Source organism: Taurulus bubalis (assembly GCF_910589615.1).
Source record: "Taurulus bubalis genome assembly, chromosome: 7".
In the NCBI taxonomy this organism is placed as follows: domain Eukaryota; kingdom Metazoa; phylum Chordata; class Actinopteri; order Perciformes; family Cottidae; genus Taurulus; species Taurulus bubalis.
In genome coordinates, this window is record NC_136595.1 from 28,084,994 (window position 1) to 28,112,848 (window position 27,855).

Consider the following 27,855-nt stretch of genomic DNA (forward strand, 5'->3'; position numbering starts at 1 on the left):
ATGAAGATCCCCGACACCGGTGATGTGATGAATAAATTTGAAGTCCTTGGGATCGTGGGTGAAGGTGAGAGTTCTCCTCTCAATGCCCCGTTCTGTTTCTGTTCCCGTTCCAGCCACGTCGGAGATGCGCTGGCACACGTCAGAGGCTTTTTCAGTTCAGTTGATGTTTTATTTTGCAACTCGATGAGGTTGAGGAGGCTTTGTTTGTTTTTTATATCGTGGAAAACATTGAAGATGCTGTGACCTGAGTTCATCCTCTTTGTGTTGCTGTTGTTGTAGAAATGAATGAGGTGGATTGTTGGACACCGTTTCATTGTTGTCAATATCAATGGGGGCTAATTTAGAGTGTGTGTGTGTGTGTGTGTGTGTGTGTGTGTGTGTGTGTGTGTGTGTGTGTGTGTGTGTCCGTCATCATAGATTTTTCCTCCCTGATCTCGAGGTCATTCAATGTCGTTCCTCTTTTAGGACGCAGAGATGTTCTTTTTACTATTCTTTACTATTTCTGCACGATACCGTGTGGCCGACGAGTGATAAAAACAAATATATATATTTATGTGTGTATGTATTTATGTATGTTATATATATATATATATGTATGTATGTATGTATGTATGTATGTATGTATGTATATATATATATATATATATATATATATATATATATATATATATATATATATATATATATATATATATATATATATATATATATATATGTGAGGTGGTTTCTGTTGATAAACCGTTGGGTAATATTCTCCCTAAACTTGACTAATTTAGTATTTTTTTCTGGTTATTGTAAAGTTGGTCTCATATTTCATATATATATATATATAATTTATATAAGTCTTGAAGTCTTAAATCTAACTTTCTGCTTGGATCAAACATAAATATGAACCCATTAGAGGACTTCCTGTTGCACTGATTCGAGTTCATCATGCGCCGCTCGGTCCCAGACCTCCTGTTGACCCTGAGGCGCTGCCAGGGTTCACCGCATCACTACAGGAGCTCGCCAACACTCGTGTCCCACTTTCTGAGCCACCTGCTCTCTCTTTTATTTTTATAGCGTGGGATGTTTTTCCTTATTTCATGTCAACATGTGAGATGCATTTAAAAATGGATGGAAAAGCATGTTTTCTTTAAACAATTGCCCCAAAACGACCCCGTTTATCACAGCAGGAAGCTGTAAACACTGTCATAATCGTCAGATGTTCATCTTACCGACGGCCCTTGAACGCATCATGTGTGACAAAAGCTTCCGCAAGAAAAATCAACCGAACCAAAGCTTAAAATTTGTATATTTCATCATAAATATGTCCCATTTAAAATTGTACCCCAAATAAACCGTAAAAAAATGTAAACAGCTTGATATTCATCACATGTAGAGCCTCCATTTTATTTCCCATCGCTTGTGGACACTTCATGTTGTGTGTGTAGATTATATTGTTTGCTTGTGTTTTATTTTGTTATGATTTATGTCATTCCAGCTGTGTGAAAAATAAGAGTTTGAAACACATGAATACTTTGAATAGCTGTGGTCTCATTTTAACGCTCCGTTTACTTCTCTCTTTAAGGTGCCTATGGTGTTGTTTTAAAGTGCCGACACAAGGTAAGAAAATTAAATCCTTGTTGTGTTTATTTGAATACAGTTACTATTTAAAACCATGTGTGACTTTCTAATATGAGTCTGGTGATATTCCATTGATCCTTTCGTCCACTCAACTCCATTGTTGTCCAAAGAAAAAGATTTAAAAAGATTAAAAACGCATCATGTGAGCGACACGCTCCGCCTGGCGGCTCGTTTCTTTATGTCCACGAACAAAGGCGTGAGCCGGTCCCACAGACATGAATAAATACCAAATATGTGTTAATCCACGGCTGAAAATAGTCCCGAACAAATGCAGCATTTACTCCTATTTATGAGAAACATCCCCAATGTTGTAGGAAATAATGTTGCATGTACAACCAGAGGAGTCGCCCCCTGGTGGTCAGGAGAGAGAATGCAGCTTTAACACATGAAGCATAGACTTCTATACAACCAGATGAGTCGCCCCCTGGTGGTCAGGAGAGAGAATGCAGCTTTAACACATGAAGCATAGACTTCTATACAACCAGAGGAGTCGCCCCCTGGTGGTCAGGAGAGAGAATGCAGCTTTAACACATGAAGCATAGACTTCTATACAACCAGATGAGTCGCCCCCTGGTGGTCAGGAGAGAGAATGCAGCTTTAACACATGAAGCAATGCCTACATCCACTTCTTATATTCAGTCTGTTCGTATTTGTCTCCTCTCGTGTTCGTCAGTGATCAAATAAATCTGCTTTGAATGGCAACAGTCAAATGAAATTCTTCCCCTGAATCTGCCGCTTCATGAACCTCACCCGGGTTTCCATCAAGCTCTCTTTAGTGAGACCTGAGGTTGAGGTCGTGCATTCAGAAGCGAGGTGAAAAAGAAGAGAATCTTAGCCTCTAATTGCGGGGCTCTGTTATTCAGACCGAGGCAGCTGCAAAATGCCAAACGTCTCCAGCAGAACTCATCCGTCACACAACAGACGGAGGCGGCTGCTTTGTCTGCAACACATTATCTTTTATGTTTTTATTTGTTCCAAAATACATCGCGTCATCGTGAATATGTATCACTGAGTGTCTGCAGTGTTTCAGAGCTTTAAGCCAGACAGATGCTCTGTGTTGGAGAGTAACATTAATCAATATTGGCAGGTTTTTAATCACATTTCTTATGGATTGATTTTGATTTCTGACTCAATATTCCAGTTCTGGCCTGAGGCTGTTGTTTAAATAGTTGTGTTGCAGTCTTTATATTTCCAGAGTGAATCTGTGTTTGTGCTCTGGCTTTACAAACTGTTTGACCTTCAATTTTGTGTTTTTGTTGCATGTGTAAGCAAAATGTATCTTGTTTCCGGTTTTAAGATAAGACGCTTTTATTTTGAAGGCGTTTCGGCGAGTTAAAAAGGAAGTGGATTTAATGTAAAAGGTACGAAAAATATGATCAATTTTTTATACTAATTAGATACAGTAAAGGTATCAGCACTAGTTAGTTCAGGTTGTAATAACTGTAATAATTGTAATAACTGCGTATGTTTTAAGGGAATTAGCATACACAGTTAATGGAGTTAGCATACAGTGTTGGCTCTGTGTGTGTATGCTATATTAATGCTAACGAGCAGTAATCTAACACATCATTAATAGTCTTAATTCATATTATTCTTATTATTATTATTAAAGCGCTCGTAAACGTGTTGGGAGGAAATACGACTTTAATTAAAAGGTGAATGTGTTTCAGTGTTTCACCCAAAAATCTATTAATGCGGATTTAAAGCGGAAGTAAATTATATATGTTATATTAATAATGGATATAAATTACTGTGTGTAATGTGAAAGTCTTTTTTTGTGATAAACACAAAAATAAATAAAATATCACCCAATTTGCTGATTATTATAAATACTGTGATCTCTTTTCCATACGGGGAAAAATGATTGATCCGTCTGATCAGGAATGTTTTGTCTCCTGTGTTTATGATTTTTAATATGATTTGACCTTCCTGCGCTGCTCTTCGCTGCGTCGTGTTGTTGTAATACTCACATCGGCCACAAGAGGCTGAAGCGCACGTTTTAAACTAAAAGTTTTCTTCAGGCGAGTTTTAATTTACAGAACTTAGTAACACACAAGTACCTTGTTTCTAGAGTGCATGGAGTGAATACAACTGCCTCTTGTGGTCGATATGAGTATTACAACAACAACACTATGTAGTGTATCCTGACAGGACACTGAAACACAGGAGAGAAAACTACTTTACATCTGACTGAGGAAAATGTTTCCCCAGGATTAAAGTTTCTTTCTCCCCTCTGGGTTTCTGTAGCAGAAACAAACCGCAGATGTTGAACCACCAAACAGAAATAATCCGGTTTCTAGGCGTCGCTCTTGATCTCAGAAGATTTTACCAGGAATTAAAGGCCTCCCTCATTTACAACCTGCAATGAAGTAAAAAAAAAAGTAAAACATTAAATTAGATCTTTGGCTGCGTTTTCACGACTCGATTGGACTTTAGTTTATAAAAATAATTTGTCTTTTTAATTAGCTCATTACACTTTTATTATCTCTCTGGCACAGGTGTGTGTGTGTGTGTGTGTGTGTGTGTGTGTGTGTGTGTGTGTGTGTGTGTGTGTGTGTGTGTGTGTGTGTGTGTGTGTGTGAGAGAGAGAGAGAGAGATCAATATGGACCAGTGCCATCTGGAAAGCATCATATTGTTGGTGTGAATAAACAAAAGGGCCAACTCACAGCTATGCTGCATAATTATGTGTGTGTGTGTATATACATATATGTGTATATACATACACACACATACACACATACACACACATACACACACAGCCTTACATGGTTTTGCTGAAGCTCGCTGACCGGAGGAAAGCGTCTGTATTTGTGCAGCTGCTGGCGCTCACAGAACATCTCCCGACACGCCCCTCGCGGGGCGCTACGCCTACATCATTTACCGGAACAATTAGGTGCCGGCGCGGAGACGGATTTAGAAAAGGATGGAAGCGGGGAGAACGCCATTCATCGGCGTGCACATGATAATCTGAGTCTATTTAAGGACTGCTGGAATGCGTCCGCCCCCGCGGACCTTGAACGCCTCACAACATCTGAACGCTATGTGGGGCGCAGGCAGAGTTAACTGTGTTGTTTATGATGTTCACATGAACAACACCTGCTGCCCATCGGTTTTAGGATTGATCAGGAAGGACTGAAAGGCAACTCGTGTTTATTTGTGTTTATTTGTTTACATTGACATGTTAATAAAAAATAGTTAATTTTTTTTATTTTAAAGGTTTAACATTTAAAATGAAAACATTTACAAAAAAATATTCGATATATTTTTTATTGTATTAATTCAACGTTAAACTCTAAACATTGTAAACTTCAACGCGCGCTTCAGCAGCACTCCTTCACAAACGTTTTTTTTATTTTTTTATTTACATGTTAATAAAAATATATATTTTTGTTACATTTTAATTTTAATCATTAATTTTTTTAATTTACATATTTATTTTTATTATATTTTAATTTTTTTAAATTTGAAATTTGACAAATAAATATTCTATATATATTTTTTTTATTGTATTAATTATTCAACGTTAAAATCTAAACGTTGTAAACTTCAAGGCGCTGCCATCTCAAAAGTGTTGAGCTCAGAAGCTGTGGTCTCGTATTCTGGCTCATATTTTATTCATTTCTCATAAATGGGTCACCAAAAGAACAAGTTGGGGTTTTCTCTGTGATGAGAGAACAGTGTTTTCTTAAATTAGAGTCAAAGCGCTGCAGCTACGAGCAACTTAAGGTTTCATTAAACCACACAGATTATGTTTGTTAGCCTGCAAGCTAATTACAGAAAGAGCCTCCGTGAGGATGTTGGTAAAGTCAACATGCAGCTGTTCTTCAAGTATACAGTTCTAGTACAGCGTCTGTTAGCCCTGTTAGCATCTGTTATCATCGGTTAACCCTGTTAGCATATGTTAGCCCTGTTATCATCTGTTAGCCCTGCTAGAATCTGTTAGTCCTGTTAGAAAATGTTAGCCTTGCTAGAATCTGTTAGCCCTGCTAGAATCTGTTAGCCCTGCTAGAATATGTTAGCCCTGCTAGTGTCTGTTAGCCCTGCTAGCATCTGTTTGTCCTTGTAGAATCTGTTAGACCTGCTAGAATATGTTAGCCCTGCTAGTGTCTGTTAGCCCTGCTAGCATCTGTTTGTCCTTGTAGAATCTGTTAGGCCTGTTAGAATCTGTTAGCCCTGCTAGCATCTGTTAGTCCTTGTAGAATCTGTTAGGCCTGTTAGAATCTGTTAGCCCTGTTAGCATCTGTTAGCCCTGTTAGAATTGCCAAGTTGATAAATGTCATTGCTCTTCCATTTCAATGTAAATTCACAGAACAGTGCTTCTGTGTTCTTAATCAGCATCTTGTCAATATGTAGATCTCATTGCTGAGAGGAAACCCTTCGGCTCCAGTTTGCTCTGTGAGTTCCTGGACATGAAGGAATGTTTACAGAGTAAAGCTCTCATCCATCGTACACTAACCCAGTTGTTCATCATTAAAATAATACATCTTCAATTGAAACTGGAATTACAATTTCAGTATATTTCCTTTTATTTTTTTACATTAACAAAATGGAGCCGTCCCTGAAATAATACCTAAAAAAAACAAGGCACATAATAAAAATAATAGCAGTAGTAATAATGATTTAGAGGCTTCAAAGCGTCCACCGACGTGTAAACGTTCTGTGCTCTTTACCCAAAAGACACGCCGCTCCTTTATTATCATGTGGATATTTGCTGCTTTGCATATTTCTGCTGAAATGAAACGGTATGATTTATTGAGGAAGACATTTAAAAAGAACGGAGGAGGAACATTTAGTTATATATTTGTTCTGTCTTTCCTCCCACACATCGCTGATGACTTTGAGTCTAAACTTATCTCTGGAAGTCGAACACAAAGACTTCTCCGAGTCCTGAACACGACGCCAGTGTTTGTTTAGGCGGGAAAACCCCTGCAGTCGCTCGGCAGGCGGGAAACTTTTATCAGAAATACGAAGGTGATTTAAAAGATAAGATAAGCTGAGTGTAGCAATGCAAAACAGTCCGAGGGCTCGTTGTCGAAAAAACTGGGAAACACCGGAAAAATAAACCTTATTTATTGTTGGTCGAAAAGCATAATTTGGGTGAAAAGAGGCGTTCAATGTCACTCTGGACTTTCCATACACAGGGAGAATGATGACGACTTTAAAGGACTTTTAAATCTTCAATAAAATCTGTGGCCTTTAGTTTTGTGGCTTGCAGAAATGTGTGTGTGTGTGTGTGTGTGTGTGTGTGTGTGTGTGTGTGTGTGTGTGTGTGTGTGTGTGTGTGTGTGTGTGTGTGTGTGTGTGTGTGTGTGTGTGTGTGTGTGTCTCTTGGGTAAACATGTTAACAGACCTGTTATCCTGCGTTGGCTCCTATGAGGCGACGCCAGCAGGTTCCCTGAGAGGTTCATTTTATTTTATAGCAGTTTATCTTCTCCGTCGTTCTCACAACGCGACGCGTTGACGTTCCTCTACAGACGAGGTTCTGCGTCACGAGGTTCTCCTCATGTCGAGGATGGAAACGACAACGAGAGGAAAGCGTGAAACGTGTCTGAGACGATGAAGAGTGACGCTCAACATTCTCTTCCTCTCGTTGTCTCGGTGAAAGACGGGCTGCCAACATGGAGACGTTCTTATTGGCCGCGTTCAGCCAATCAGGAGGCAGCATGTATCCATTCAGTGATACAACACGTGTGTGTGTGTGTGTGTGTGTGTGTGTGTGTGTGTGTGTGTGTGTGTGTGTGTGTGTGTGTGTGTGAATATATATATATATATATATATATATATATATATATATATATATATATAAACGGCCCGTTGACGCACCAAACTGCACTGGATTTACTATTAAAAGAACAGCTTCCCTGGATATTTGTTTTCACCGTTTTTGGGCGGTTTACAGTCTGAGAGATTTTGGTGATTTTGAGCCTCAGAGACTTTGAGATGAAACGTCTTAAAGATTCAAATCTGCATCGCTGATGTAGAGAGAAGAGAACGGAGAGCTTCTGATGCAGCTCAGAGCTCTATGCTTCATGTGTTAAAGCTGCATTCTCCTCTGGTTGTATAGAAGTCTATGCTTCATGTGTTAAAGCTGCATTCTCCTCTGGTTGTATAGAAGTCTATGCTTCATGTGTTAAAGCTGCATTCTCCTCTGGTTGTATAGAAGTCTATGCTTCATGTGTTAGAGCTGCATTCTCTCTCCTGACCACCAGGGGGCGACTCCTCTGGTTGTATAGAAGTCTATGCTTCATGTGTTAAAGCTGCATTCTCTCTCCTGACCACCAGGGGGCGACTCCTCTGGTTGTATAGAAGTCTATGCTTCATGTGTTAAAGCTGCATTCTCCTCTTGCCTCCATCAGAAATGTTCCTCTTTTTTAAGTATCTTGTATCTCAGCCTCAGCGTCACATGACCAGATTGCGTAACCGATGGCGTTTTCCCTCCAGATAACAGAATGATGCCGGTGGCTTAAATCTGGTTCCTCCTAAATAAGCCGAGTGGCTGTCAGAAGCACGGAGACGCATTTAGAGAGAGAAGCGTCTGTTTCTGCTCCCAGTGAGCAGGAACTGGGGCAGCAGAGAGGAACCAGCACTAACTGGGTCACCTTGAGGGAGGAAGACGAGCGTCTGATGGACGCTCGTCTTCCTCCCTCAGAGACGAAGACTATTTCTGAAGGCTGAGCCTGAGCCACCTGTTGACTCACATCATGGGGGCGTTAATAATAACAAGAGCAATGATAATACAAAGATATATCAAATAATAACATTGATAAAAAATAAGATAAAAATAGAATAATAAATAATGTTAAATATATTATATATAAAATATGTAAAATATTGTTGTATTATTCATATTATTATATCAAATAATAAAAATGATATAAAATCAATGATATAAAATAAAATAATGATGATTAGACATATAATTATGTATAAAATATTTCATTATTATTATTATATTATTATGTACAGCAATACAAAATATAATGACATGATAAAATAATTATAATAAAAATGTAAAATCCAAAAATAATAATAATGAGGACATAGTAATTGTTAACTATTTGACACACAAAGTGCTTTCCACTTAAAAGACTTAAAGTAAATCAAACACCAAGCGGCAGTGAAGTAATGATCTGATGTCACAATGCAAACAAGTTCAAAGATATATGGAGGATTATGAAACTAAACCAACACAATTTAAATGTCACAGTTTAAGTAAATCACCATAATTATAATAGAGGATAGAACAGAATGTTTAAAGGTTCTCTAAACATTTAGAGCATTTCTGTGTTCCTCCACAGCTCCCAACATGCGCCACGGCTGAAAGCCGGTAGCTAGCAGCTAACGGCGCTAACATCGCTAACAGTGCCGACGTGAGCTAACCAGCGTGGCACGCTCACGTGCACTAACGTCCACTAAAAGCTCACGTGCACTAACGTCCACTAAAAGCTCACGTGCACTAACAGAGCGAGGAGAACCTCGGCTCCTGCACCTTTTTTTAATTGCAGCTCCTTTAAAGTCTGTTCCAACAGTAAAGGGACTTGTTGTTGTTGTTGTCGTGTTGTTGTCGTTGTGTTGTTGTTGTTGTCGTCGTTGTTGTTGTTGTCATTGTGTTGTTGTTGTTGTTGTTGTCGTGTTGTTGTCGTTGTGTTGTTGTTGTTGTTGTTGTCGTGTTGTTGTCGTCGTTGTTGTTGTTGTCATTGTGTTGTTGTTGTTGTTGTTGTCGTTGTGTTGTTGTTGTTGTCGTCGTTGTTGTTGTTGTCATTGTGTTGTTGTTGTTGTTGTTGTCGTGTTGTTGTCGTCGTTGTTGTTGTTGTCATTGTGTTGTTGTTGTTGTTGTTGTCGTGTTGTTGTCGTCGTTGTTGTTGTTGTCATTGTGTTGTTGTTGTTGTTGTTGTCGTTGTGTTGTTGTTGTTGTCGTCGTTGTTGTTGTTGTCATTGTGTTGTTGTTGTTGTTGTTGTCGTGTTGTTGTCGTCGTTGTTGTTGTTGTCATTGTGTTGTTGTTGTTGTTGTTGTCGTTGTGTTGTTGTCATTGTGTTGTTGTGTTGTTGTTGTTGTTGTCGTTGTGTTGTTGTTGTGTTGTTGTTGTTGTGTTGTCGTTGTTGTTGTTGTCGTTGTGTTGTTGTCATTGTGTTGTTGTTGTCGTTGTTGTCGTTGTGTTGTCGTTGTAGTTGTTGTTGTTGTCGTTGTGTTGGTGTTGCATCACTCTGAGCCTCACCTGTCGGGCTCCCAGAGACCCTCCAGCCTTTATTAAGACGTCCCACGGCTCCTTATCTGGGCGTGACACGGGACCGGGACGTTATTGGTTCCAACCCCTCCTCCGTGCAGAAAGTCGATGCGTTCAGGACTTCAGTTTTCTGCAGAACTTTGGCAGCGACGCTCTTTTCAGACCGGGGGTGAAAAACTGAGAGTGCTGACTAGCTGTGTGAATAACTTAGAGATTAATTATGGTCTTTTAGTGGGAGATATTTACATAATTATAACACCGATGCATCTGTGAATTGTGGGACCAATTATCTAAAAGTACACGATTTAGTCACAACTTAATTGTTTAAAATGACTCATTAACACTTAATTACCAGAACATTTCCACCGTTCAGTTCAGTCTTTCTCGGCTTGTGAACGTGTTCTTTGCTCTGGACTCTAAATGTTGGACACCGAGCCTCAGGGGGCCGGAGCTCAGCAGGTATCGAACCGCCGTTCCCGTTTGACCCGGTTATGAAGTTTCTATATAAATAAAGATTTACACGCTTTGGTTCTCTCCCACACAAACGAGCCTCGGAGGCCGTCGCCACGCGGGAATTCCTGAAGAGCTTCAAATAAATCATTGCACAGAAAGGAGAGCAGGGAACACGCACGTGAACGTGAACGCGCACGTGAACGCGCACGTGAACGCGCACGTGAACGTGCACACGCTGTATGGCACGGAAATGTAATCGCCCGTGTCTGTTAACAAAGGAGCGATTAATGCAAACACAAGTGACTGAGTCGCTTCAGTTCTAATGGTTTGATGCTGCGTTCGGGGTCTCTTATAGTGCTGCGTTCAGGGTCTCTTATAGTGCTGCGTTCAGGGTCTCTTATAGTGCTGCGTTCGGGGTCTCTTATAGTGCTGCGTTCAGGGTCTCTTATAGTGCTGCGTTCGGGGTCTCTTATAGTGCTGCGTTCAGGGTCTCTTATAGTGCTGCGTTCGGGGTCTCTTATAGTGCTGCGTTCAGGGTCTCTTATAGTGCTGCGTTCAGGGTCTCTTATAGTGCTGCGTTCGGGGTCTCTTATAGTGCTGCGTTCAGGGTCTCTTATAGTGCTGCGTTCAGGGTCTCTTATAGTGCTGCGTTCAGGGTCTCTCACAACGCTGCGTTCAGGGTCTCTTATAATGCTGCGTTCAGGGTCTCTTATAACGCTGCGTTCAGGGTCTCTTATAGTGCTGCGTTCAGGGTCTCTCACAACGCTGCGTTCAGGGTCTCTTATAATGCTGCGTTCAGGGTCTCTTATAGTGCTGCGTTCAGGGTCTCTTATAATGCTGCGTTCAGGGTCTCTTATAGTGCTGCGTTCAGGGTCTCTTATAATGCTGCGTTCAGGGTCTCTTATAGTGCTGCGTTCAGGGTCTCTTATAATGCTGCATTCAGGGTCTCTTATAGTGCTGCGTTCAGGGTCTCTTATAGTGCTGCGTTCAGGGTCTCACACAATGCTGCGTTCAGGGTCTCTTATAGTGCTGCGTTCAGGGTCTCTTATAGTGCTGCGTTCAGGGTCTCTTATAGTGCTGCGTTCAGGGTCTCTCACAACGCTGCGTTCAGGGTCTCTCACAGCGCTGCGTTCAGGGTCTCTCACAATGCTGCGTTCAGGGTCTCTTATAGTGCTGCGTTCAGGGTCTCTTATAGTGCTGCGTTCAGGGTCTCTTATAGTGCTGCGTTCAGGGTCTCTCACAACGCTGCGTTCAGGGTCTCTTATAATGCTGCGTTCAGGGTCTCTTATAGTGCTGCGTTCAGGGTCTCTTATAATGCTGCGTTCAGGGTCTCTTATAGTGCTGCGTTCAGGGTCTCTTATAATGCTGCGTTCAGGGTCTCTTATAGTGCTGCGTTCAGGGTCTCTTATAATGCTGCGTTCAGGGTCTCTTATAGTGCTGCGTTCAGGGTCTCTTATAGTGCTGCGTTCAGGGTCTCACACAATGCTGCGTTCAGGGTCTCTCACAACGCTGCGTTCAGGGTCTCTCACAGCGCTGCGTTCAGGGTCTCTCACAATGCTGCGTTCAGGGTCTCACACGTAGAACCTCTTGGCGCTCGCGGGGTCGACCCCGCTGTGAGTCACGTATGTTCCGTGTTCCCTGTGACGCTCGTCTGAGAGCCAGAGGCAGAAATACCCGGCTAACTAGGACATGTGGAGAAACGGGGCTAGGAGGCGTCTTCCAATCACAAAAGATTGTTTTGGCTGAGTTTTTGTATCAGAACCGTTCCTTTTGTCGAGGAGCCAAAGTCCTGTTTCTACAGTTCAACAGTTCAGCTTAAAAACATCTAAATAATCAATTATTTGGCTAATCGACTAACTGTTACACATCAGACTGGTTCAGGATAAAACCTGGGAATATTATGACGAGGGAAAAATATCCTGCCTGTCAGACGCCGCTCAGGGCCCACAGGACCCTCTGTGTGATGTTTAAATAACCACATTGATTGATAGATTTCTCTCTGTTGTCTTTAGGACACCAATGAAATCGTTGCCATTAAAAAGTTCAAGGACAGCGAAGGTAAGTGGACAAAGAGATTCCTCACCTTCATCTCATCGTCATCATCACGCCATGATCCTGACTCCGCCTCCTGTCTCACGTCCAATCAGAAAATGAGGAGGTCAAAGAGACGACGCTGCGGGAGCTCAAGATGCTGCGCACCCTGAAGCAGGAGAACATCGTGGAGCTGAAGGAGGCGTTCCGCAGGCGAGGGAAGCTGTACCTCGTCTTTGAGTACGTGGAGAAGGTGAGCTCTTCCTCTTTTACCTGTTCCTCGTCTTCGAGTACGTGGAGAAGGTGAGCTCTTCCTCTTTTACCTGTTCCTCGTCTTCGAGAATGTGAGGAAGGTGAGCTCTTCCTCTTTTACCTGTTCCTCTTCTTCGAGTACGTGAGGAAGGTGAGCTCTTCCTCTTTTACCCCACAACCTTCAGCTCATCAGCCAGAAGCTGTAAAAATCGTGTCAGATATTCATCTTTCCGACGGTCCTTGAACACATCATGCGGAACCAAAAGAAAGAAACATTTTATTCTAATGTCTCATTAAAAATGACACAGTAAATAAACCGTCTGAAGAAACCAGATTCTGTAAAAAACATAAAAATCTGAGCTCTTAAACGCAACTATGACGTCATAATTTATTCACCTGAGACCAACGGTCATGTGACCACATGAGGAGAAACTGTGTGTTGTGGTTCTCCTGCAGAACATGCTGGAGCTGCTGGAGGAGTTGCCCAACGGCGTGCCGACGGATAAAGCTCGCAGCTACATCTACCAGCTGATCAGAGCGATACACTGGTGCCACAAGCACGACATCGTCCACCGAGGTACACACACACACACACACACACACACACACACACACACACACACACACACACACACCGAGGTAGACCCAGTGAAGACCCTGAGAGGGTTTGAGTGAGGTGGAGAAGAGGCATTCAGGCTCATGCACAGACGGCGGTATTTACCACTTCACCATCTGTGCTCCGCTTTGAACAAACAGGAGAAAAACAATGCTGCACATGTCACTCTTTACACACACACACACACACACACACACAGAGAAAGTCGTAGAATAAATGTAGAGCGTTCTTCTCTCAGAATGTGATGACCTCAATGTTCACGACACGTTGAGCTTTTAGGAGAAGAGTCGGTAGCAGGAAGCCAGATGGACGGTGAGCCTTTTGGCTCCTGAATGCAACACGGCATCCAAAGGGCCCGCAGTGCAGCCTGCTACACACACACACACACACACACACACTTATGACACACACACAGACACACACATGCAGACATACACACACACACACAGACACACGCATACACACAGACACACACAGACACACACACGCAGACATACACACATACACACACACACACACTCACACACACACAGACACACACAGACACACACTCACACACACACAGACAGACACACACACTCACACACACACAGACACACACAGACACACACTCACACACACACAGACACACACACAGACAGACACACACACTCACACTCACACACACCGTCAGATCTCATGTGTAAATCATATTTTGTCATTTACAATCTGGGACTTTTTTACACGATTGAATTCTTTGATTTTAAATGTTCATGAAAGGAAACTGAGAGAATGAAACAATGTATCCGATGAGACGGAGCATGTTGAGTGATGACGTAATGATCTGCTCCTTCTCCTAGACATAAAGCCAGAGAACCTCCTCATCAGCTCTGAAGACGTCCTCAAGCTCTGTGACTTCGGTGAGCGCCTCCTTCATGAACGCGTGTAAAAAGCAGTGTTGTTGTTTTGTCTGGAGGCTCGGTGGCTCCATCCGCTCTCTGAAGCTCCGTGCATCTTTTCCCTCGCCGCACACGGATGAGGAGCGTGTTGGGAAAACAAGCTCGCCGGCGCGCGGAGGTCCAATCTGGTCGCGCCACAACATCACCATGATGTCGCAATCTGGAGCGAGAGACTGGAGGCTGAGAGCCGGAAGGCTGCGAGAGAACCGACAGAAAGGCCACCGGCCTGCTGAGGAGGGTCACGTCTCACTGAGCGCTCACTGTCACTGCTGCAGACGCAGAGTTCCACTGCAGCAGTGATGCCCCCAGTGGACACCAGGAGAATAACATGTATTATCTCTATAATGCAGCAGTGATGCCCCCAGTGGACACCAGGAGAATTACATGTATTATCTCTATAATACAGCAGTGATGCCCCTAGTGGACACCAGGAGAATAACATGTATTATCTCTATAATGCAGCAGTGATGCCCCCAGTGGACACCAGGAGAATTACATGTATAATCTCTATAATACAGCAGTGATGCCCCTAGTGGACACCAGGAGAATAACATGTATTATCTCTATAATACAGCAGTGATGCCCCCAGTGGACACCAGGAGAATAACATGTATTATCTCTATAATACAGCAGTGATGCCCCCAGTGGACACCAGGAGAATAACATGTATTATCTCTATAATGCAGCAGTGATGCCCCTAGTGGACACCAGGAGAATAACATGTATTATCTCTGTAATACAGCAGTGATGCCCCTAGTGGACACCAGGAGAATAACATGTATTATCTTGATAATACAGCAGTGATGCCCCTAGTGGACACCAGGAGAATAACATGTATTATCTATAATACAGCAGTGATGCCCCCAGTGGACACCAGGAGAATAACATGTATTATCTCTATAATACAGCAGTGATGCCCCTAGTGGACACCAGGAGAATAACATGTATTGTTTCTATAATACAGCAGTGATGCCCCCAGTAGACACCAGGAGAATAACATGTATTATCTCTATAATGCAGCAGTGATGCCCCTAGTGGACACCAGGAGAATAACATGTATTATCTCTATAATACAGCAGTGATGCCCCTAGTGGACACCAGGAGAATAACATTTATTATCTTGATAATACAGCAGTGATGCCCCTAGTGGACACCAGGAGAATTACATGTATTATCTCTATAATACAGCAGTGATGCCCCTAGTGGACACCAGGAGAATAACATGTATTATCTATATAATACAGCAGTGATGCCCCTAGTGGACACCAGGAGAATAACATGTATTATCTCTATAATACAGCAGTGATGCCCCTAGTGGACACCAGGAGAATAACATTTATTATCTTGATAATACAGCAGTGATGCCCCTAGTGGACACCAGGAGAATTACATGTATTATCTCTATAATACAGCAGTGATGCCCCTAGTGGACACCAGGAGAATAACATGTATTATCTCTATAATATAATGCCTCTAGTGGACACGAGGAGAATAACATGTATTATCTCTATAATACAGCAGTGATGCCTCTAGTGGACACCAGGAGAATAACATGTATTATCTCCAAAAGTCAGGACTCTGGATTTAACGTCTGATATAATAGAATGAATGATGTTCTGCTGTAATGGGATCAAACATTATGGGTTTAACGGGTCTGTATTCATGCCATATGCATTAACACAGACAAAATAAGTGCAAAAAAGCCAAACTCCCCTGTGGTGTCTCTCTTTAATGTGACTACTTTTGCCCGTGCAATGTGTCACAAGAGTCCTCATCTCTCCTGTATTACTGCAGCTTTTCTCCAACTCGACTGCTTTATAACTTACACCTCTGAATCCTAATGAGTGTCCAGAGAGCTGCAGTCTTTTTTTTTTCGGTGTCTCAGCATGTCGAGCATATCATAAAGCTCCTCATTATACCATATTGCCTCCCTCTGTCTTCTCTTGCCAGGCTTCGCACGTAATCTCTCCGAAGGGACGGACGCCAATTACACCGAGTACGTGGCCACGAGATGGTACCGCTCTCCAGAGCTGCTGCTCGGGTACGTCTGTACATTTTCCTCTACGCTTCTCGTCCACACGGGAAAATTATAGACTTCTATACAACCAGAGGAGTCGCCCCCTGGTAGTCAGGAGAGAGAATGCATCTTTAACACATGAAGCATAGACTTCTATACAACCAGAGGAGTCGCCCCCTGGTGGTCAGGAGAGAGAATGCATCTTTAACACATGAAGCATAGACTTCTATACAACCAGAGGAGTCGCCCCCTGGTAGTCAGGAGAGAGAATGCATCTTTAACACATGAAGCATAGACTTCTATACAACCAGAGGAGTCGCCCCCTGGTAGTCAGGAGAGAGAATGCAGCTTTAACACATGAAGCATAGACTTCTATACAACCAGAGGTGTCGCCCCCTGGTAGTCAGGAGAGAGAATGCATCTTTAACACATGAAGCATAGACTTCTATACAACCAGAGGAGTAGTCGCCTGGTGGTCAGGAGAGAGAATGCAGCTTTAACACATGAAGGATACACTTCTATACAACCAAAGGAGTCGTCCCTAGTGGTCAGGAGAGAGAATGCAGCTTTAGCACATGAAGTATAGACTTCTATACAACCAGAGGAGTCACACTCTGGTGGTCAAGAGAATCTTCCTCACGTAGCTTTTATCGCCACCTGCTGGCCCGGTGAGTCGTTTTCTTTTGCGTTCTGACTTCGAAAACGTAGAGGAAAATATCCGTATATTCTCAGACGGCGGAGCCCTCGGCGTCGAAGCTATTCTCACGTCCTCTTTAGCGGCTGACCAACCAACCCCCTCTTTCTAAACGTGTGGTCGCAGGGCTCCCTACGGGAAGGCCGTGGACATGTGGTCGGTGGGCTGCATCTTGGGGGAGCTGAGCGACGGGCAGCCTCTGTTCCCGGGAGAGAGCGAGATCGACCAGCTCTTCACCATCCAGAAGGTTCTGGGGCCGCTGCCGCCGGAGCAGATGAAGCTCTTCTACAACAACCCTCGCTTCCACGGGCTGCGGGTAACCCTTCACCCTTCACCCGCTGACCCCTGACCTCCACGCTCTGACTGCTCCTTCCTCCTTCCATCTCTTTCTTCTTCCCTCATTTATTTTCTGTCTCTGCTTGTGTTTCTTCTTCTCCTGCTGGCTGTGTTTGCTTTGCCGTGACTGATTGGATCACAGTGACTCATGCGGTGTCATCCTGTCCGCTCTGTGTTAGGTAGAAACAGACCTGGTCCTTCCCTTCGCCTCGCCGCCCACGCCTCAGGATGTATATTAGTTCTCAAACTGCCCCTCTGTGAAGACCTGCCGCTGAATGCCCACTAATGAGGCCCCTGCTTGATAATGCTGCTTTTAGATTTTTAGTAGGGACACTTGTGGGTATAAACTGTGCTTCATGTGTGGAGGCCAATCTGATGCTGTTCCATTTCCAGCCCCTTTTTGTCGACTATAAAATGCTGTAAAAAAGGAACCAACACAGCCTCACAGCACTTTAGGAAATAGTCCCGAAAAGCATCTAATGGTTTTGTTTATGCAGTGATTATTCGCTCATTTATCACTTGCACAGTTGTTGTTGCAACAGTTTTTCTTCTGCTGAACTGTAATCCCCTGTTTCTTGTGTTAGTTCCCAGCTGTGAATCACCCCCAGACGTTGGAGCGGAGATACCTGGGAATCATCGGCGGAGCGCTGCTGGACCTGCTGAAGGTCGGGAATCACAGATTTTCCTCTGATTATTATTATTATTACTACGTCGTGACTGCGCGATGCCTCCTCGCTGCTCTGCACACAGGAGCTCCGTGTCAAGAATGTGGGCAGTGCTTGTGCACTTGCGCTTTTCCCCAGCAGATAACAAAATGACTCACTGCAAACACAATGTCATCTCCCAGCCGACTGCAGCAAGGACCGGCATCTCTCTCGCTTCCAATCAGGCTTCCTCGAGTCGAGCCGGGCGATCGATTTGACGGGACGTGTTTGATGGCTGCTAATGCCAAGCTCTGTTGTTGTGTTGTTGTGTTGTTGTGTTGTTGTGGTGTTTTCCTGAGAAAAGTAGCTGCCAGTATAAATAGAAGTTAAGCAAACTCTCTCCAGTGCATTAATGCAGGATTCAGCTTGCATTCCACAGAGAACAATGCAAGCATAAACATTCAACGTTTATTGTTAAATGTTAAATGTTAAGCACCTTCCACCAGTACAAACTCCTTGCATGTGAAAGCATACATGGCAATAAATGGTTCTGATTCTATGTGGAACAATGCAAGCTGAATCCTGCATTAAGACGGGTTATTAAACATGTTTATGTTCGTGAGAAAAGAATTGTCACAAATCATATTTCACATCACAAGGACATTGAACTGCAGCAGCAGCCCGCCGGCGGTGACTCACGGCTTGTGCACGCTCTCCCTCTCCTCTTCCAGAACCTGCTGCTGCTGAACCCGACGGAGCGCTTCCTCACCGAGCAGAGCCTGAACCACCACGCCTTCCAGACCCTGCGGCTGGTGGAGCGGCCCGGCCCGCCCACGCCGACGCCCGTACGCTCGTCCAAGAGGAAGCCTCACCACGGAGACAACACCACCCCCAGCAGGTCGGTTGTGACGCGTCTCCTGGTTGTGCAGAAGTTAATGTTCAGGGTTCTTACGCTCATGGAAGACCTGGAAAAGTCATGGCTGGTTGTGTTACTGTTTTTACATCTGCAGCCACAGAGCTGTTGTTGCTGCTGGTCGAGTCGGGGCTCGTCCCACGCCAAGGTCTTGTGTGTTCAGTGTTTTTAGTGCCGCGGTTTTGTTGGATTGTTTTGTTATAATTAAACAGGGGTTTACAAGGGTTACGGTATCGTAGCAATTTAAATGAAGTCAAACAACCATGTGGTTCCGGAGATAATTAAGGAAACATTTTTTTGTGTACGAGAATAAGCGCGAGGGGCTTGGTGCTTAAAGAAACATAACTTCAAACAGTTATTTCCAGTCCTAGAAAAGTCCTTGAAAAAAATAAAATCCCAAAAGTTTAGTAAAAGTCATGTAAATGTGTTATATTCATGTGTTCATGTATATGTGTTATATTCATGTGTTCATGACGTTCATTTACGCTGAGTTTGAAATAATGAATATGCTTTGAAAAGAAAGACTCAAAATATAAGCAGGCATACATACAGGCATCTATATAAATGTTTATTCTTTTAATCAAACTATTGTCTCATTCATTTGAGTCATTTAAGGTTTACTGTATGCTTTGTATTCTATTGTTAGTTTAAATACTACATTTACTCACTTTTTACTGTTTACACCCAGATTTCACTAAATGTTTAGTCATGGAAATTGGTTAAAGGTCATGGAAAAGTCAAGAAACCCATTGGTCAGAATGTGTATACCCTGATGTTTCATGCACATGTGATGGTTGTTTGCAGTCACAACCCCCAGGGGAATATTATCTGCACTATAGTCTGCAGCAGTCAGACATTTGTGCAGAATGGATCGCCCTTCGTGAGAAAACTCACAATCTGTCACGAAACAGCCGATAAGCTATTGATTGACCGGCGTCGGTGCACATTAATCAACATTCCAGTTTTCATCCGCAGTCCCTGGGCAGGTTATTACAACGTAATGGTGAACTAGAAGAGAGCAGACCTCCACCAAGGCCAAACAGCCTGTCTGTTGTTTACGGAAGTGAGAGATGATTCAGATCCGCCCCCAAAATGTTCTGGTTTCTTCCTTTGCCCGTGCTATTAAACTGACCTGCAATACGTTCTTTATTTAAAACCATCTTTGAAGCCGTCATTGGAAAAAGCCAGGTATCTTAAAATATATATATTTTTAAAACTCTATTGAATCAAGCTGTGAGAAGAGTGAAAACATCTTTTCCATCAGAAAAAGCCTTCAGTTCCGTTGTTTGTTCTTCTTTCAGTGAAGAAGAACATTGGTTCAGGTGTAACAGATGCTACGCTAGGCTAACGTCCTCACAAGCTGCCATTGTTGCAGGAGGAAATGTTTGGTTTGCATGAGCTGTAACTTCGTACTGCATTTTTTCCAGAGATATCACCAGAAACACCGCTCATAATACTGCAAATACATAAACATCGCCATACTTTTGCAATCATCAGCGGCCTAAAGGCTCAATCACTTGTTTTATCTTCCCTCGGCGATGGATAGGTGACTTAAGACATTTATTTATATGAAAATCTTTGAGAGGACCACTTTACATATAGAAGAGTAGTGGTTCTAAGATTGATCCCTGTGGAACACCACAGGTAAAAACTCCTGGATCTGATACGGTGCTGTTAATATCTACAATAACCTCCAAGCGATTGCATAAAATATGAAGTTTCCTGTCCAGTACCTGCATATTCATGTCCTTTCTGTCTGCTCTTGCCCAGGAGCTACGGGGGAAAGACCCCCGGGGGCCACCGCTCCAGCAGCAGGGAGTGCTCCAGTTTGCCCCGGCACGAGGACCTGCATCCCGGCAGCAACGACGGCTTCCTCAACGGCAACATGCCGACGCCGATCAACCTCAGCCCCACCCTGCACCCCAAGAACTACCAGCCGCAGATCTTCAACCACGCCGCCTCGTGCACCGTGGACCTCGCCGGCGGCAACCTGCCTCACCTGCTCAGCCCCGGAGAGGCCAAGAGCAAAGGCGACCCGGGGTCCAAGGGGTCCGACGGCCCCGGGGCCAAGTACCTCAAATCCAACTTCCAACGTTCGCAGCAGAACCGCCATTCTTTCGTGGAGGGGAAGACCAACACGCTGCAGTCGGGCGAGAAGCACGGTCGCCGCGGCTACACGGAGTCCCACACCGGCTCCACGCCGGCCTCCAAGTTCGCCTACCTGAACCTGTCCAAGAGCTACGGCACGCTGAGCGACGCCAAGTCGGTGGGCAACTTGAACGACGCGCACCTTTACGCCGACGAGCCCGCGGCACGCTACTTCCCCTCGAGCTGCCTGGACCTCACGGCGCCGAGCAGCCCGGCGGTCCGGCGAGCGGACCGGCTGGGACCCGGCGCGGCCGGCAGAGGGAGCACGCGCTCCGAGAGAGAGAGCAACACCTTGGACTCGTCCTGCAGGCGCTCCTCCGCCCGCCACAAGTCCTCGGAGGACGCCAAGTCGCCGGACGCCCCGGACCCGGCGGAGAGCGGCGTGAGCGTGGCGGAAAGGAGCCACGCCCACTCCCTCTCAGCGCCGCACGACCCTCTGGCTTACGGCCAGGGGTACACCAGCCCCTTCTCCTCGCAGCAGCGGCCGCACCGCCACTCCATGTACGTCCGGAGGGACCACCAGAGGACGCACGGGGCAGGGGAGGGGCTGAAGGTGGGCCCGGGCGTGCCCACCCGGGCGAGCAGCCTTCAGATGCTGTCTCCGCTGCTGCAGCACCGCACGCTGCCTCGCCACGCGGGCTCCAGGGAGGACGACGTGAGCCGGGTCAGTCCACGTCACAGCCCACGTCACAGCCCACGTCACAGCCCACGTCACAGCCCACGTCACAGCCCACGTCACAGCCCACGTCACAGTCCACGTCACAGCCCACGTCACAGTCCACATCACAGTCCACGTCACAGTCCACATCACAGTCCACGTCACAGCCCACGTCACAGCTCACATCACAGCCCACGTCACAAGCCATTCCCGCCCAAAGGGAAGCCTTAAGCTAGGGCTGGGCGGTATGGCCACAAATTCATATCACAGTGTTTTGTAAGATTCTAGCAGATTCACGGTATATCACGGTATTTCCCATAAACACATTCATTCATTGACGCCGAAAAGGACCGCCGGCCAACTGAGTTAGGAAGCTAAACATGGAGGGACTTAGGACCCAGGGGAATGTAGGTGAAAAAAACCAGGAAGGGTCTGTCTCTTCCTGCGACGGAGTTTCTTCTTGTTGTGATAGTGGGTGAGCTTTACCCAGCATGCAGTTCGGCGGTGTAATTTTATAAATGTACAATTATTAGTTTGACGAATTGTTTATGTGTCACAAACTGTGTTTTACCTGTTAAAGAGCGTTATTGTGGGTTATTAATTGCTGTTATAAAGTTTTAACCATGACTAAAGTTAGAACCGTAGCGGTGAAAAATAAATGTTGCTGCCTGCCGAAGAGTGATAACAGTTGTTACGGCCATGCACCGGTATGACGGCATGTGAAGCCGGTACACCGCACAGCCCTACCTTAAGCCCACCATGCTAATCTTTCCGAAGGCCTCCAGCGGGCCGCGTTGGGTAACGCTGCCTCTACGGCGAGCAGCCAGGATTCTATTCTGGTGGCGTCTGAAAATATCATGTTTATCTGTTTTTATTCACAGCTTTGAAGGAGCTTCCTGTTTAGGATATACAGTGAATCCTTACCTGTATATTTATATATATATATATATATATATATACTGCATCTAGTACAGTGCTGATTCTGAGAAAGAACAAAACAAGAAAAAAAACATTTACAGCGTCTGCAGATTTATTACAATAACGACCAGTTGTGAATCAATACGCCTCCTCTCTCTCTCTCTCTCTCTCTCTCTCTCTCTCTCTCTCTCTCTCATTTGTATGTTCTGTAAATAAAGCGTCCTCAGGTAGGAGCGGCATGTGAAGCCGTCTTCTTGACGGCTGTTCTTGTGTTGTGACTGCAGGTCGGCTTGTATCACGACCAGCAGGCAGAAGACGGCTCGTCCAAAGAGAACCGCAACATCTACAGCGAGTCCATGCCGAGGAGGGTGGGCAGCTTCTACAGAGGTGGGTTGAGTCGCCCACACAGCAGTGGTGGCCGTCAGGGCCTGTAAGCCTTCTCTGCTGCATCACAGAATCACAAAGTTATAGCTATTTTATAATGTCATTGTTTTTCACAAATACACTACATGTATTATAATTATTTTATCCCTATCAGCTTATTTTCTTATTGCACAGCTCCTGCCTTCCTCTGTTGCTCTGCCGTCAGTCTGCAGCACTTTAGCTGGTTTTAAGGAGAAGCTTTCATCCAATCACATTGTTCTCCTCCTGTGTCTCTGTCAGCAGAGCAGTTTAAGCCTTTGCAGGTTAAAGAACACAGAGAGGACGTTGTGGTTGATTGTCATGGACTTCGACAAATCAGATCTTTAGTTTGACAAGCTGGGCGGATTCTTTGACGTGCGGCGCCTGCGAAATCGCGTGGATGTATATGATTGGTCAGTGGACCAGCGTGACCATTAACATGCGCTGTGATTGGTCAGTGGGGCAGCGTATGGGAGAAGAAGAAGAAGAAGAAGCTAGAACCTAGAAGCCGGTCTGACAGTCCCTGATGTAGACGATACGGCACTGAAAGCCGAGGTCGAAAACGCACGGCCCGCCACTGCCACACACACACACACACACACACACACACACACACACACACACACACACACACACACACACACACACACATTCAGGTCTCGGTGCCGGGTTGCATTAAACCCGTTGGCTGAGGTCGCCCTTCACATCCTCCACTGAGGACGCTGCAGAAAAGGACATAAAATGAAGGATGTTGTATGAAACGAGCTTTTTAATCTGTACGTGTTTGACCTGAGCTGCTTATGTATTCCCTTATGCATTAGAAGGTCTTTAGTAACCATTTTATTAATTTGAAGAGGCCCGTGGCATTCTCTTAAAAGTGAAACAATTTGTGCAATGGCTGAGTTTATGGTGATTGAAGAAGCCTCATGCTAATGCAGTGACCACGTGAAGTGCATTGTGGGCCACATTCTGCTGTGAAATAGTTGGTTTGTTTTTTACTTGGTGCGTCGGAAAGGTGAACGAGCGTCTCTGTTGTGTTTGTTGAACAGTCCCTTCTCCCCGGCCAGACAACTCCTTCCACGACAGCAGAGGTCAGAGCCGGAGCTCCGGCCTGTCGGGGGACGGCGGCAGTTTGGCAAACCACTCCAAGCGTCAGCCGACCTTCGACCCCTGGTAATTACCTCTTCTAACCACTACAGAGAATATCTACGTCTGAGAGAAAATTATGTTTTCTCTCCTGTGTTAAAAACTTAAGAACGGGTAAAAAAAGGTTTTGCCAAGATACTTTTTGTTGTTGTAATACTCATTTTGGCCACAAGAGGCCGTAGTGTATCACTACCCCATGTCCTAAATAAGCATTCGTATTTAGTTGGGTGAGTGAAGCAGATGCAAATGTCTGTTAAACCTGCATTCTCTCTCCTGACCACCAGGGAGCGACTCCTGTGGTTGTATAGAAGTATATGCTTCATGTGTTAACGCTGCATTCTCTCTCCTGACCACCAGGGGGCGACTCCTCTGGTTGTATAGAAGTATATGCTTCATGTGTTAAAGCAGCATTTTCTCTCCTGACCACCAGGGGGCGACTCCTCTGGTTGTATAGAAGTATATGCTTCATGTGTTAACGCTGCATTATCTCTACTGACCACCGGAGGGTGACTCCTCTGGTTGTATAGAAGCCTATGCTTCATGTGTTAACTTAGTAAATGTCACATGACACCGGGGCTCTAGCGGAGCTCGCCCGGTCCCATCGGGACTCGAACCATCGGTGCATTGAGAGTTCGGGACGTCGCGCTCAGCCGCCTGTGTTGTGTTTCCAGGACCGGCCCGGACACGGTGGTGCTGAACCCCTCAGAGCCGTCCAAAGAGAAGGAGAAGCAGGGCTTCTTCAGGGCCATGAAGAAGAAAAAGAAAAAATCTCAAATGGTAACTTGTATGTCCAGAAGGTCAGAGGTCGTCTGGACATCAACGTTGTTGGTGAAGCCGTGTGTCTTCTTGTTGTCATGCTTCACGTTCCCTGTGCCACCGCCATGTGCCTCTGTATTACAGATGCAAGTCCCCGAGGGACGGCCTCCCGCCATCAAGAAAAGCCTGTTCCCTCTGTTTAGCCCCAAGAGTATAAAGCATAGCTCCTCTGTGAGAGGAATCCCCATGGGGTCGACTCCCATGGTACACCTGCTTCACCGGCTCGCCTCCCCACTCACCGCATGCATTCACCACCAAGAGTCCGCTCTGAGCTTCTGTAGGGAACGCCACACACACCGGCCAGATCCACGTCTGTGCTTTGAAGCACATTACTGATGCTTTCTAATAAGTACACACTATTTACATTATAAAGCATGAAGACACACTGAATTCATCATTTATAAAGCATTGATCCGACATGAACACTCAGTAGTAACTCATTAGTATGCAATTCATAAACACAGTTATACAGGTTTCATTCTTCATTAATAAGCTTTGGGTTTCATTCTTTATAAATGATGGACTCCCCATTTATAAATGAAGTATTAAGGATTTATAGATGATTAATAATGAAGTATTAAGGATTTATAGGTGATTAATAATGAAGTATTAAGGATTTATAGATGATTAATAATGAAGTATTAAGGATTTATAGGTGATTAATAATGAAGTATTAAGGACTTATAGATGATTAATAACGAAGTATTAAGGACTTATAAATGATTAATACGATCATTTATAAATGAAGTTTTAAGGACTTATAGATGATTAATAATGAAGTATGAAGGAATTATAGATGATTAATAAGATAATTTATAATGAAGTATGAAGGACTTATAAATAATAAGATCATTTATAAATGAAGTATTAAGGACTTATAGATGATTAATAAGATAATTTGTAAAGTGTTAGTAAATGATAAAAAATCCTCCAATTCTTATTAATGAAGAATGAAACATGTATAATTGTGTTTATGAATTACTCTAATTGCTCATTACTAATGAGTTACTATTGAGTGTTCATGTTGGAACAATGCTTTATAAATGATGATGTTTATTCATGCTTTATAATGTAAATAGTGTATTTATTATAAAGTGCTCCTGATATATATATATATATATATATATATATATATATATATATATATATATATATATATATATATATATATATGTATGTATATATATATATATATATATATATATATATATTGATCAGTGTGATGTGAGCGGACCCGGCTGGTCGGTGGCTGTGATTGGCTCCAGCCCTCTCTGCATGTCGTGGGGTCGCTCTCAGCGTTACTTCTCTGGGTCGACGCCCCTCAAACCCATGATTATGTTTTATTGACGGCTGACGGTCAGGAGACGCGTCCATGAGCAGCAGGTGTTGGAGGCTCTTCTCCCTCGCCGTTCTATTCATATCCTTCCGCTCTGTCGGCTGAGGGTTTAGCGCTGATGACTGAGCTCCAATCTCAAATCAAATGCAATCTGGACGCGGAGGAAGCCGCAGTCAGAAACCCAGAAACCATCAAACGCCTCGGATCGGTTCCAGATGCATGTTAACGTTCTTTTAATTCATGCATTTATTTAATTGAATGACCTCACTGCACAATAATCTGACTTGTGTTCATGATGACACCATTCACACAAACAATCATCTTTCCTTCAGCATATTGTTACAATTAAAAATAAATAAAAATGGTGGAAAAGCCGGTAATATTCTGAGAAAAAAAACTAAATTTTAGAAAGAAAAATTGTAAATTTTACGAGAAAAATCCTCCTGGAGATTAAAGTGGTGAATTGATGAGAATCCTTATTGCGCAATCTGATTGCAGTACCATTTGATCTCATCCACATGACACACAGCAAGCAGCCGGTGGTCGGATGAGGTTGGTGTTATTCCTTGTAGAAAGAAAAGTTCAAATAAACACATTTTCTGAGGGTTTTTTTACGTAAATTTGTGAGTTTTTTTTTTTCCAGAGATTAAAAAATGTTTTCTCGGAAATTCAAAGTTTATTTTCTCTTCTTAATCTTTTCCCTCGTTCTTCCGGCTCCATATTTATTTGTTTAAGGTTAAAAAAGGGGGATAATATTCTGAGAAATAAACTCGCAAACAAATAACTACATTTACGAGAAAAACACAGAAACTTACAAGAAAAACCCTCAAATCGATTCTGGGATCAAATCTTGAGTATTAACTTATTGCTGAATCTGATTGCAAAGTAAAATTTAACACTTTTCCTTAAATTTGTGACCATAATCTTTGACGTTTCTCAGAATATGATCCCCCGCCTCATGATTACAGATTGTTTTATAGTTGTTTCAATTAAAGCACATTGTGTGTCTCGTGGTCCTCCACGTTGTTCATTGACGTGTGTGTGTGTGTGTGTGTGTGTGTGTGTGTGTGTGGAAGGTTCCCGGTGACGGCGTGGACGCGGTCCTCCAGAAGTCCTCCAGGTCCTCCGGTCACCAGAGCAGCCGCCACAGGACCCGGGACAAGAGCCGAGACCGGGACAAGAGCCGAGACCGGGACCAGGACCGGGACAAGGACTGGCCGCCTGAGAAACTGTCCGATTCGCACACTTCAGTAAGAAACGCAGATGAAAAGATGAGTGTTCTCTTCCTGTGTGTGTGATGCTCACCGTGTCGTCCGTCCCTTCAGAGTCAGCCGCTGAAGTCTCTGCGTAAGCTGCTGCACCTCTCGTCCTCGTCCTCCAGCCAGCCGCCGCAGCCCGACATGCGCTACCAGCCGCTGCCGGCGCCGGCCCCGGTGCAGGGCGGCTTCTCCGAGGGCCGCGGCCACCCGGGGGTCAGCACGCCGCAGCTGAAGAGCCGGCAGGCGGCATACCCGCTGCCCGGGCAGCTGGAGGCCGGCTGGCACCCCACGGCCCTGGGCCGCCCCGAGGGGAACCCCTACCCGGAGCAGATGGGCATCAAGGGGGGCCAGAACGGCCACGGCTTCGGACGGCCCTCCAGGTCCCGAATGCCCAACCTCAACGACCTGAAGGAGACGGCGCTGTGA

General features: G+C 44.4%; 1 protein-coding gene across 1 annotated transcript; it reads left to right on the forward strand.

The window, feature by feature from the left end:
- LOC306738999 (cyclin-dependent kinase-like 5) lies at positions 1–27,855 on the forward strand (the record flags this gene model as incomplete). Its single annotated transcript, XM_079220936.1, is given in 18 exon segments — positions 1–64; positions 1,571–1,605; positions 12,318–12,363; positions 12,453–12,589; positions 13,045–13,165; positions 14,044–14,103; positions 16,093–16,183; positions 16,980–17,169; positions 17,774–17,854; positions 18,565–18,731; positions 20,517–21,558; positions 21,560–21,664; positions 22,755–22,857; positions 23,922–24,045; positions 24,690–24,795; positions 24,919–25,038; positions 27,247–27,420; positions 27,496–27,855. Coding segments are annotated over 18 exon segments (3,126 nt in total).